General features: G+C 37.3%; 1 protein-coding gene across 2 annotated transcripts in view; it reads left to right on the top strand.

Annotated features, from left to right (window-relative positions):
* The window catches only part of PLXNA2 (plexin A2), a 459,753-nt gene that overhangs the window by 380,394 nt on the left and 66,406 nt on the right, over positions 1–12,953 (top strand). For both annotated transcript variants that reach the window (XM_088153293.1, XM_088153294.1), the window contains exons 16-18: positions 1,133–1,300; positions 4,316–4,409; positions 12,299–12,538. In XM_088153293.1, coding sequence (XP_088009419.1) covers positions 1,133–1,300; positions 4,316–4,409; positions 12,299–12,538 — 502 coding nt within the window. The remainder of the gene's footprint in view (positions 1–1,132; positions 1,301–4,315; positions 4,410–12,298; positions 12,539–12,953) is intronic.

Genomic DNA, 12,953 nt, shown 5'->3' with positions numbered 1-12,953 from the left:
GAGGCTTGCCTCAACTTCTCTAGTTTATAAGGAGAGATAGAAATCAAGTCCACTGTTAGCTTATCTTATAAATAGCAACTCAGCTCACATGAGAAAAAGGCTGGGAAAAAGCATTTCAAATTATCTGAAGGAACTCAGCCTTAATGAACTCAGTGAAAATTAGGGTTGGACATTCCTCTTGCAGTTTCCAGGATTCTGTTATTTATCCCAAGACTAGTATTAAAGATACTGAGTAAAGTTGGTGTCATCTTGCTTTCTTGATCTTGTCAGCTGGTGTGGGGCTTGACCTTTTAGAAGCCTTTTCAGAGTTTCTAAAGCTTTAGAGTTTTAGATGGTTTAAATGGTTTTAAAATGTATGTTTGTATGGTTTTAAACTCTCTGTGCATTTGGGGGGGGGGGTATATACATACATACATGCATACATACATACATACAATATTTATATTGTATGAAGAGATGGGAGTGCAAAATGTTGCATTTCAGGAACAAAGTGTTCTGTTCTTCCTCCAGACCACACAGATGCAACAAATCACTACCAGAACAGTAGAAGGGCATGGAGGAAAAATGGGGCCTTCCAGTGTTCCTTGGAATGTTCCATCCCCATACTGAGTATTTTGCACATTTTAATTGTAAGCCATTCAGAATCACTTGTGAGTAGATGGCAGATACATTTGTAACATAAATAAATGAAATTAATACACATTACAGAATTTATTCAGTCAGTTTTTGTCTACAGAAAAGAAAATGTTGGCAGTATTCTTTTATTTAGCAGATGTGAATTCCAGGGTTGCATACTCAGGGCCTTGCCACATGTTCCCAAAAATGAGAACTGCAGCACCAGATTTTTAATCTTGAGCTAATTACAGTCCAAACATTAAATGGGCTATGCTTATTATATACCGAAGTAATCATGACTTCAGCTGAAAATACTTTAGTGCTCATGCTGAGTCTTCATGGGTCATGACTATCAAATATCTACCATATCTATTAAAAAGGCACCATATCTCACCCAAAGATTGTCACTCAACTGTTTTGCAATGAATCCCAAGGATTCTTATTGTCAGTAGTTCAAAGAGTAGTGCCATTCCTTGTTCACATTTCTTCTAATTAAAGGTTGCTTTGTCTCTTACAGGAGGTCAATTAATGAGATTATGTGTGTTTCTGCACCCTCTACCCATGGTCTTGGACCAGTGCATGTTTCAGTCAGTGTGGATCGGGCCCAGCTAGACAGCATGTTGCAATTTGAATACATTGATGACCCAAAAGTTCAGCGGATTGAGCCTGAATGGAGCATAGCCAGGTAACTAGGCTTTCTATAATATGACATCAAGAAATGAATGACTTGAAGGAGGGCACAGGCAATTTCCCAACACACAACAGAAATTCAACCAGATTGAAATTTGCAAAGCATTATTCAAAGCCATATGATTTTTGTGCTGTTTTACTAGTGTCTACTTAGGATGCATCTCCAGTCAGGTTACTTACTTGTTCTTACCCAAATAATTCAAACAAAACAATAATTGGGCAGAAAAGATTTGGCATCATTATTACTGAGCATATCTAAAAAGCATACAACAATTTTTTCTTCATGAATATCTTCAATGAACTAAAGCCATCCCAAAAGCCACTTTGCAAAAAATTCTTAACAAGTTTAGAATCAGCTGAAAATATTTTATCTTGTCAAAACAAATGAGATGCTTGATAATTGTTGTTATCTTTGAATAAATGAAGGTTCTTCATCCATGCAGGAACAGCACATCCAAGTGCAATTTTGATGGGCATGGATTTCACAGTCATGGAAGGGAAAAATCTGTTCAGCAGTTATTATGCCTAAAATTCAACAACAGCTTTGTTCAAATTTTGAAACCATGTCACTATGGGTGATGACTTTAGAATCAACACTGGCTTTATAAATGCTAGTTTAAAAACTGCCCTTCAATGCAGAAAAGAAAACAGAGTCTGTGACTTAGCACAGCACATCCAAGTTCCCAGTGAGAGAGGAAAAAGGTATAATTTATACTTCTCTTCGTTTGTTTTCCTCTCCATTGTCAGCACCCAGCTTCACAGTTCCTAGAGGATTTATTCCACCTGTGTAAATATAGAAGATTTATGAATAAAGGTCAGATCTTTCAAGAAGTATGGCATATCCATTCCTGTGATTTTCTGGGTTCAGAAGATTTAGACAACTTGAAGAATTATATCTGTAAAATGATCACATAATTTGCATTTGCTGAGCCAAAGAAATAGTAGATGTAAAAACTTATTTGAAAATGTTTCCTCCTTTTCAATCTATTGCAACAGAACAAACTATCTGGAATAGTAGGTCTCCCATCCCCAGGCCTGAATGCATCATTGCAAGGCAGTTAAAGCATGTTCCCTGAGTTAGAAAATCAGAGTTATTAACTCAGTTGTAATTACTGAGTCAATTACAACCATAGCAATCTGTGACAAGATTCTAGGAGAGCGAATGGAGCCCCACGATCACTTCCATCTGCTGAAGAAGTGCACAATTACTCATTAAAGGCTTCTTCTTAAGATCATTAGAGAGTCAGGGCTAAAACAAAAACAATGGCAACTGATGCAAAAAGAGGAGGGGGGAGCTCATGCATGAGATGATCAAAGATACACAGCTATACCCCAGAAGAATACTCTACAGTACAGTTATTGATTGAATACTTTCTAAACCCGGGGTCAGTTTTTGCAATGCTATTAGCTTTTTCTGACTTCCGCAGAACTGCATACAGTTCTGTGAGTGTGATCACTTTATACTCACAGATCTGAGAAATGGAAGTGTTTCATATAGAAATAGACAGTGTTGGTTTCTCAGAAGAGATTCTGGGCTGGCTTTAGAAATCCTTAGAAGCATTGTGGTCAACCTGAAAACAGATTGAAGAAAAAAATAGAACCGAAGACCTTAAAAACATAAACAGGAATTTGAGACCTTTACAAATCTCCAATTTGAATATCTTAGAACATTGTGTCTTTAATAACTTCTTAGTCCTATTTAACTAGATACCTGATAATGTTTTAATTTTCTGGATGCAAATAAGGCAGAACAAAAACAATTTGACGGACAACAGTCATTTCCATCCTAGTTCTCTCTAGTTCATAAGTAAGGAAAGGAGAAGTCTGGAGGATTGATTAAATTTGGGGCAGATAGATTTTGATCCACATCACAGGAAAAACAGAATAACTTTGGTCAGAAGCAACAATCAAGGCACATACTACATTAGATGAAGTATTCGGACCTTCCTTAGGAACTGGAGAGGCTAAAATCAAAAGTATGTTAAAAGATCACCCAAGAATTGACACAACAGAAAGATATCACTGCCAAAAAGTTAGCATATGCAACTGTGATGAAAGGCATGAGCGGGGAGGATTCTGGAAAGAGCTTCAAGGTTACAGAGAAGGGGGAGAGACATTCCAAGGGAAGCATCTCCTCAGCCCCCAGATGGACTGTGTGAAAGTCAAGAGAGAGAGACTGGCCCCTCCATAAGGGCATGATGGTTATAGTTGCTATCGTTGGGGGATTAGAGTTAGTCTGTCAAGATTCTGTCTATTAGATGCAAGCTAATAAAGAAGCTGAGCTAATTTCTGGACTGTCTGGTGGTGATTCTTTGGCAGAACCTGACAGCAACCTTGTTAATATCTAGTCAGCTTTTTCCTATCAGCTGATTTTGTTTGGCTCTTTCCTGTTTCAATTATTTCACTATCCATCACTTCCCTACATGTCCACTATAGTAAAGGCTAGAGAGAAAATGTGACTTTCAAATGAGTTTACCTGTGTTGAGCTAGAATGTTTGAATCAAGGAAGTGACCTCCATAGCTTTGGACTATAGCTTTCATCTACTCAGCATCCATTTTTTTCCTCTTTCAGCCTTATCATATGATTTACAAAATGGCTAGCAAATAGTCAGGTTTTTTCCCCCTACAAATGTTATATAATGCCCAATTTTCCTTACTTGGAAGCATATGTGACAATGTATACCATTAATTTATGGCCTTGTTTGGTCTTGATTTTTTTTATTTTTTATTTTTTTGGCCCCCTTCTACCTTCTCTAAGAAATGTTACATGGTAAACATAAATACCCACTAGGGGGACAGATGAAACCAAAAAATCCAATTACCATGTGAGACAATTGTAGCTAGAGTCAGGACAATGGTATATTAATGCACTTTGTCACCTATTCATCCTGCAGAAAATATCTTACTGAGATCAACAAGCATTTGTATTTGCCAGAAATATGGGCATTGGGCTCTACCCCAGTTCCTCTTGCCATACCTCATTAACCCAATGTCTTCTGCTTCCCTTCAGTGGCCACACGCCTCTCACTGTCACAGGGTCCAACCTGGATGTTATACAAGAGCCCAGAATCCGAGTTAAGTACAATGGCAAAGAATCTGTCAATGTAAGTAGCTGCTTTTGCCAAAGATTGCAAGTTGCCTTAACCCAATGGTTACATGATTCTTGGACAATATGGCCATGTTGCAAGCTGTGGGTTGGTTGTTTTTCAAAAATATCTTTAATCTCTTGAAAACGATAGGATTGTATATTAAATATAACTCTGATCTTCTTCGTTAATGGGACAGAAGAACTATGTTCAGAATAATCAAAATTCATTCTAATAGGTTTTTCATTAACATGTTTGTATATGATTCTAATTAACCATAGTATTTAGCATGACACTGGCTACATGAGATGGAAGTTTAAATTCTTCCTTTGCTATGAAGCTCACTGGTAGGTTTTCTACACACTTATGAAAAGAGTGGATCTTGCTTTGTGACACCACATTCACTTTCCCTCCCTATAGATGGCAAGGCTGTCTCAGCAAGGCAGAGTTCCTCAGCTTAGACTACCTCAAAAGTTGCTATAAATTAAAACATATATTCTTATGAGACTTATGGGAGCCAGTTTGGTATAGGCACCAGGCTAGAAACCGGGAAACCATGAGTTCTAGTCCCACCTTAGGCATGAAGCTAGCTGGGTGACCTTAGGCCAGTCACTTTCTCTCAGCCCTAGGAAGCAGGCAATGGCAAGCCACTTCCAAAATGCCTTGCCAAGAAAATTGCAGGGATTTGTCCAGGCAGTCACCAGGAGTCAACACTGACTCAAAGGTGTATGTGTATGTGTATGTATGTATGTATGTATGTATGTATGTATGTATGTATATATATATATATATATATATATATATATATGTGTGTGTGTGTGTGTGTGTGTGTGTATACATATACATACATACATACATACACACACACACACATACATACATATATATATATACATACATACACACACACACACACACACATACACCTTTGAGTCAGTGTTGACTCCTGGTGACTGCCTGGACAAATCCCTGCAATTTTCTTGGCAAGGCATTTTGGAAGTACACACACACATACTGTATATATCAGGGGTCCTCAAACTTTTTAAACAGGGGGCCAGTTCATGGTCCCTCAGAATGTTGGGGGGCCGAACTATAGTTTGAAAAAAACAGGAGAGGAGGAGAGCCGTCAGACCCGGCATACCTGTCATGTAGAATAGTCCGGTTCTGCGATCTCCCTCCTCGTGCATCACGTGCAGCTCCTGACAAAGCCCCGACACTTCTGCTTCTGACAGACAGCAGTGGTGGCCAATCAGGCAGGTGGGCTGGATAAATGACCCTGGCAGGCCATATCCAGCCCTCAGGCCATACTTTGAGAACACCTGGTGTATATATATACACACATACATACATATGTACATTTGTTGTTGTTTAGTCGTTAAGTCGTGTCCGACTCTTTGTGACCCCATGAACCATATTGCGCCAGGCCTTCCGGTCCTTCACTGCCTCCCTGAGTTGGCTCAGTTTCATGCTCAACATATGTACATACATACATACATATGTACTGTATATACATTCTTATGAGCTCCTCAAAAGAGGCTGGAATATAAACTGAATAAATAACTTTGCAAAAAAGAAGGAAGGAAGGAAGGAAGGAAGGAAGGAAGGAAGGAAGGAAGGAAGGAAGGAAGGAAGGAAGGAAGGAAGGAAGGAAGGAAGGAAGGAAGGAAGGAAGGAAGGAAGGAAGGAAGGAAGGAAGGAGCTATGACAAGATGGTGATGATAAAGATGACAATACATAGTTATTTGCTTGCTAGATTGACAAATACCTGCAGTTTTTATAGGAACAACTACCTTGAAGGCCTGTGTCTGTGTCTAAAAATTTCTTCCAGGTTATAATGAATGCATTCCTCATTTTGAGAACTATTTAAAGCAGAGTATAGATTATAGAAGGAGATACAAAAAAAATTAGCATCAGTGCCTAAGACAAACATTCATTTCTTTATCTGGAATTGTGAGGTCTGGGAAGCATTGTAGGAAAAATGGGAGAGTTCACACCATCCTGTGCCTTTTTATAACCCTTCATCCTAAATCTCCAATATATTCTTAAAAATGCATGAGAAATTTCTATGCAGTCATATCTTAAGTTACATTGGGTAGATTCCATTTTCCTTATCATGGACAACCTTAAGACTTTGTTCTTGTTTTATTCCACGGGCCCTATCATATGGAGAGACTGCATTTAATATGGAACAATGATGGCATATGGTGCTTGTGTCATTGTGAGGCCCCACCATACATCATCCAAGGCACACAAAAAACCAACAGCAGAAGGCAGAGGTGCTCTAAGTAAACAAGGTTGACAAAAAAACAATGGAAGTGATGTTTTACTGAGTCTACCCTTCCAAACACCTGCTTCATGAGAATGGAACAATCCTGGAGAAATATCAAAGCCTCATAGAAGCAAGTGATGGAAGAGACTATTTAATTGTAAAATTGGCTCTGTTCCATATCAACCTGCAGATGTATTTCTCTATACCACCCTCCTGTGACATAGCTTCTGTTCCATATATTTGTTTCCATCCAGGTTTCCAGCACAATAGTAGTTTCACAGATTCAACTTGTTATATACCTATGCCCTTTCTTGACATTTACCTCTATATAAAATCTTTTAAAGTTCCAAAAAGCTCCCATATTAGACCATTGTTTTAAATCTTTGTACTCCTGAAAGACTTTTGTTCAAACTAGGATTAACACTGAAATGTGATTTATGGTGTATTTCCATTGCCAAAACAATGTACCTCTGATCCATGACAAATGCATTTGTCACTAACAAAAAAGCTTCACAGCTGTTCAGATATTTGTCAGCATTACTATCAAACTCAGCCTTTGTGGGCAAATTAAAAAAAAAAAAAAAACTACATATGCAGCTGTATGCAGAAATAAGGAGGAGGGTGAGAAATAGCCATAGGCACAATCCCATTATAAGGGCACAATTACTTTCTGACCATAATGGCCTGAAAGATTTCCTAGATGGTGTATTTCATTGATTCAGTCATCCCATCCAGACTGAGTGGTTGCATCATTCAAAATATCTATATTTAAATCTATTAATGGCAGAAAGAATCATTTGCCCCTTGATTTTGCACAGCCAGCCAACTGTGCATAGATTATGTGTGAACAGAATTTGAAACTTTGCATAAAATGACAGAGTTTACTTGTTGCGTTACTTTTTTGTTAGCTTTATCATCCAATCTTGTAAATCATTTTCCCCTCACTTTCTGTGTTGCAATGAACAGTTACAGAAAAGAAGTATTATATCTTTTATCAATAGGTACAGAATGTAAGCCCCATATTCTATATCTTTAGCCCTAGAGAAAGTTACAGAATTAAATATGTCAATAGAAAAATGCAAATGCTTCACACTGAGAAAAATCCTTCTATGATCAGTTGTCATGATCTGCAAATAATTAGTCTGTATTTTCAAGAATGCCGCTTCACAAGAGAAACACATTCGAAATGTAAATTGTGATCTTGACTGATTCAGCCGTGTAGTCTAACTTCATTTACAAGCATAATTTTAATCTATCTGATAACTTTCATCTTTTTTTAAAGCCTTCTTGTTTTTTAGTTTTGGGGCTTTATGATGGTTCACAGTGTTAGTTTTAATTGAGGAGATGTAATTTAATATGCAACTTGATTGAAGATGCACTGGCATTCAGTTTTAAGATTCTTTCTCACAGTTCCCATCCAAGGGCTACACTTTGGCTATGATTCAAGCAGAGCAAACAATATACACGCACATTTACTTCTTGCTTCTCAGAACTGTGGTGTTTTTGGAGGTTTTATGTTTTTGAATTATGTAGTTTTGCAAGAAATCTGGAATACCATCAAGAAATCAAACTTTCTGGGGCCTTTTAGAGACTTCCAGAGCTGCTCTGCAAGGAAACAGCTTCATTTTACTACATGGAAACATGACTTTAGGTGCATGTCAGTGGCAGTATTTGGAATACAGACCTGATAAAACAGATCCTCTGATAGGACTGGATATTAACTACTACGAGCACAGGAAAATTTAAATAATATGTCAGATTGATGAAAAGCATGTAGACACATTGCTGGAATATTTGGCTAGACAACCCATGAACTTTTATAGTGATTGTATGTATGTATGTATGTATGTATGTATGTATGTATGTATGTATATATGTATGTGTGTGTGTGTGTGTGTGTGTATATATATATATATATATATATATATATATATACACATACACATGTATGTATGTATGTATGTATGTTCTGGGTGGAGTCACTTAAATCTGAAAAAAATGAAGCTTCTGATTATTAATCTTTGAAAATTCATTATTGAAGCATTTCCCTACTTCTGTCAATACTGTACCTGAAACAGTAAAATGAATGGCTGCATACAGTTATCTGCCCTCTGATCTCAATATCAAAAAAAATTAGGAGTACTTAACTGTGTTCAATATTGCAGCTGAGATTTTCAGATGTCCAGATGTAGATTTAAAACAGTGGCAGCAATAGAACAATACAGTGGTACCTCGGGTCACGAACGCTTCTGTTCACTACCAATTCGGGTCACGAACAGCACCGTTCGCAAAATTTTGCTTCCGTTCACAAACTCCGCATCAGGTGACAAACAGGATCCGCGGCCATTTTCCCTGCCGTGACATGTGGTCGTGGCTTCCTGTAGGGAGGGGGACTCTCCCTCCAAGCAATAACCGCCTCCCCACCTGCCTTCCTGTCCTCCACACCTCAAGCAAGGTTAGCGTTCTCTATCTTCATAGTGTACTGTACTGTACTTTGTGTCATATTTTTGTGGTTTAAAAAAAAAATACATATGGTTCAGAACGGATTAACCATATTTACATTGAACCTTACGGGAAAATTTGATTCGGGTTGCGACCAATTCGGGTCGCGACCAGAGTCACAGAACGAATTAAGTTCGTGACCCGAGGTACCACTGTACTTTAAAAAGTCTGGTTTGCTGACAGCATTTCAATTTCTCTTTTTCATTTGATCTCATTAAAAATGCTAAGAGGCATCCCCCTCCAAAAAAAATCCTTCGTCTGAATACTTCTGAAACTAAGTAAACAAATAAAAGGACCATGTCAACAAAACAGAAAAAAAATAACTTTTAAAACCAACTAAAATTGTCTTTAAAGTCATCCTTAAAAATTTAGGTATTAGTGGAAGGCTTGAGATATTCAGAAAAAAACTGTCACCTTTTTAATGACAGTTGGAGTTTATATCTTGTATATATGCAGCTTACTCTAGACATTCTAATTGAGACCAGGCACACACATTCACTGAGAGTTTGAAAATATTCTAATATTAACCAAAACCGAAATCCCAGTTACACAATTTTTCCCCTCTATGCAAGCAAGAGTTGTGTGTGTTATATAGAAATAATACATTAATTTGAGAACAATTGAGAACACAGTTTTGAGAACAAAAACAACCAGAACACAGCTGTAACTTAATGGCTATGAAGCTTAGCTTCTCTGCATTATGCAGTCACATCCATTACTGCTTTAATCTGTAGATGCCAGATAGGCCAGTCTAGTAATCTAATTCCATGACAGTTCTGGAATTTCTGGAAGTTCTATGATATAATGCATTGCTGAACAATTTTCCCCTTTTTCTTTCATTTTAAATGGACAATAACAATTATGTTATTGTTATTTAAAAGATCTGTTTTAATTTATTTAGGTTTTGCAATGAGGCTGCAATAGGTTCCATGCCAACTGCAGTATCTCAGAGTTCATGGGACCCCATAAAATTAAAAAAAAAAAAATTATCAAGAAACTCAAGAATGCAACAAATCTGACAAGATATTTTGTGTTTTTACCTGAAATACTAAGTTTGGGAGACAAGAAAGCATGCTGAAATCTCACAAGTTTTCAGACATTTTAAACAATGTTTAGTTATTAACTTTGGGTGTCTTATCAACGTGCAGAATGACCTGATAGTGTCTTGTACCTGAATTTTTTAAAAATCTTTGTAATAGACAAATGTCATTGAAAATTAAACTTCCCATTTTTTTGTGGAAAAGCTAAAGTCAAATTAAATGTCATTGCTATTTAAATTTCTAAATAAAATTCCAGCAATAGGAGACCAGCTCTATTCCTGATGAACTTTTCTTCCAGGGAAAAATATAGTTCCAGTACCAATTTTTTACTGATGGGCTGTTGCCTTCATTTTACTCCAAATCCCTTGATAATTCTATACAACTGACATGGGAAAGTTGATCAGATCTGTCATAAGACACCAGCATTAATTGCAAGTCCATCTGAAAGTCATATTTTGGAGGACCACAGCACAGCATGAAAGTAGAGGGATGTGTTTGATACAAAACTCATATTCTTTTCTTATTTTCAGTTTAAGGCACTTTTTTATGGCCTGATCCTTGGTTGAGGACAAAGTGAGATTCTGGCAATGCAAATCTAAGCTAATGATACTAAAATATTCCAAAAAAGTTTGCTTCAACAGTTTCATATTTCTTTTCCTAGGATTCAATATCTATCTATTACAAATAACCAGAACATTTACAGATAGCAACTGTTGAATTCTCCCACTGTTAGTTTGCTATAGCCTTTGTTGCATGTCTAGTGTTTGCATCAGTTCTATCTAAATTTCTTCATATAGTTTCAGGCTCCTGAATTTGTCTTTATGTGGAATTTTGAAATATTGGAGCTTTGTACAACCTAACAAAATGCCATGCCCAACCTTAGTGAGAGAATTCTTGGGAGGAAGGAAGGAAGGAAGGAAGGAAGGAAGGAAGGAAGGAAGGAAGGAAGGAAGGAAGGAAGGAAGGAAGGAAGGAAGGAAGGAAGGAAGGAAGGTGGGAGGGAGGGAGGGAGGGAGGGAAGGAAGGAAGGAGGGAGGGAGGGAGGGAGGGAGGGAAGGAGGGAAGGAGGGAAGGAGGGAGCATTAGAATCTACTTGTATCACTTAACTTGAATCTTATTGTTATCTTTATGTGTGTATGTGTGTGTGTTCATAGAAAACTAAATTGGTCTTTCCTGGATGCTTAATACGCAAGAGAAATCTATAACCAGGATGGATTATTCAGAACCCTGTTTCTACTCCCTCAATGCCTGAGGATACACATGCTTGTAAACATTATAGCTTGTGAGGTTTTGCTGACATGATCTTCACTGACCTGTAAACACAAATGTGAAACATTGATTTCTTTTCCTGTGTAGCACTTCATTTTATTTTCAATGGTGCTGTGGTAAATTTTGAAGTATAAGAGCTCATAGTGGCAGATTCATTGCACATTTCACAAGTTGCCACATCTCCAAATATACAGTATTGATCCAAAATAGTTGTATATCTGTACATACATATGGGGAAGATGTAGGCAGCGGAAGAGATCTGATGTTGTACCTCTGATCAGTCATGAAATTCACAGGTGACTGTGAATGAGTTACTGTCGGATTGTGGTCTGCCTAACTAAGGGATCATATGCCATTTCAAATGAAACTTTTCCTCCAACCCCAGAATCTTATATTATTTCCAGCTATAACACTGGCAAAAGCTATAATCTTTTTTTTTTTTTTTTAGTGAAAAAGCTGTGCATCTTTGTATTCCAGCTTCACTATAATACTGGTTATTTCCTATATACTAAAGCTCTGTCCAACTTCCCAACATCATACATATCTATTGGTTGTTTTCTGTCTAGAAAAGACATTTTTTAAAATCTGGTAGTGAACAAAACCAGGAAATATTTTTGAGCTCTTATATTTCACTTCTAGAGTCATTCTCACAGAGTGTTCTTTCTGGCTGATGACAGAACAAATTATCACATCATTTGGAAAAGGATTTGATACTTCAGTTTTGCCAAACTAATTAAGGTGTAATCATTATGTGAAAGTAATTGTTCTCCTTAGGAAGAGAAATATTTTATTCAAAGTATTACCCTGCCTTAATTGTCTTCTTCCAGGTTTGTAAAGTTGTGAATACTACCACCCTCACTTGCCTCGCTCCTTCACTTACACCACAGTACCGACCAGGTTTGGATGCTGTTGAACGACCTGATGAAATTGGATTCATCTTTAACAATGTTCAATCCTTGTTGATTTATAATGACACCAAATTTATTTATTATCCAAACCCTACCTTTGAACTTCTGAGTGCCACTGGCATCTTGGACCAAAAGCCAGGATCACCCATTATCCTGAAGGTAACATGAGGGCACAATCCAGGACACCCATCTGCATGCACAAATCCAGATTTATTCTGGAAAAAGCATTGTCCTACATGTGAAATCTTGATCCCATTTCATATATCAGCCTGTTAATTTTCTGTATTGCTTTACATGTCTATAAGAAGTTATAACTGAATGTTTCAAATCATAAACACTGAATGCAAATATTAGAGATCTGTAAATTCTGTTCTGGACACCTTGGAAAATATTTGTGGGAATTTGAGTTTCACACAGAAATATTTGGTGGAAAAAAGGTTGAATGTCTTTAGGAATGCTTGAAAAATAAATTCAAAATGCCCCTCCTGGCTATTATTCCTGCATTTCTTTCATTAGGCATTTGCAGCAAGTCACAATAACGGAAAAACAACAGCTTGATATCATGATGCAAACC

The sequence above is a fragment of the Python bivittatus genome, unplaced genomic scaffold (assembly GCF_059951505.1).
Source record: "Python bivittatus isolate LINGU-HERP-01145 unplaced genomic scaffold, Pbiv_v1 ctg000700_np1212, whole genome shotgun sequence".
Classification (NCBI taxonomy): Eukaryota; Metazoa; Chordata; class Lepidosauria; order Squamata; family Pythonidae; genus Python; species Python bivittatus.
The sequence above is the reverse complement of the archived record's forward strand: the minus strand, read 5'-3'. Positions and strand labels throughout refer to the sequence as shown.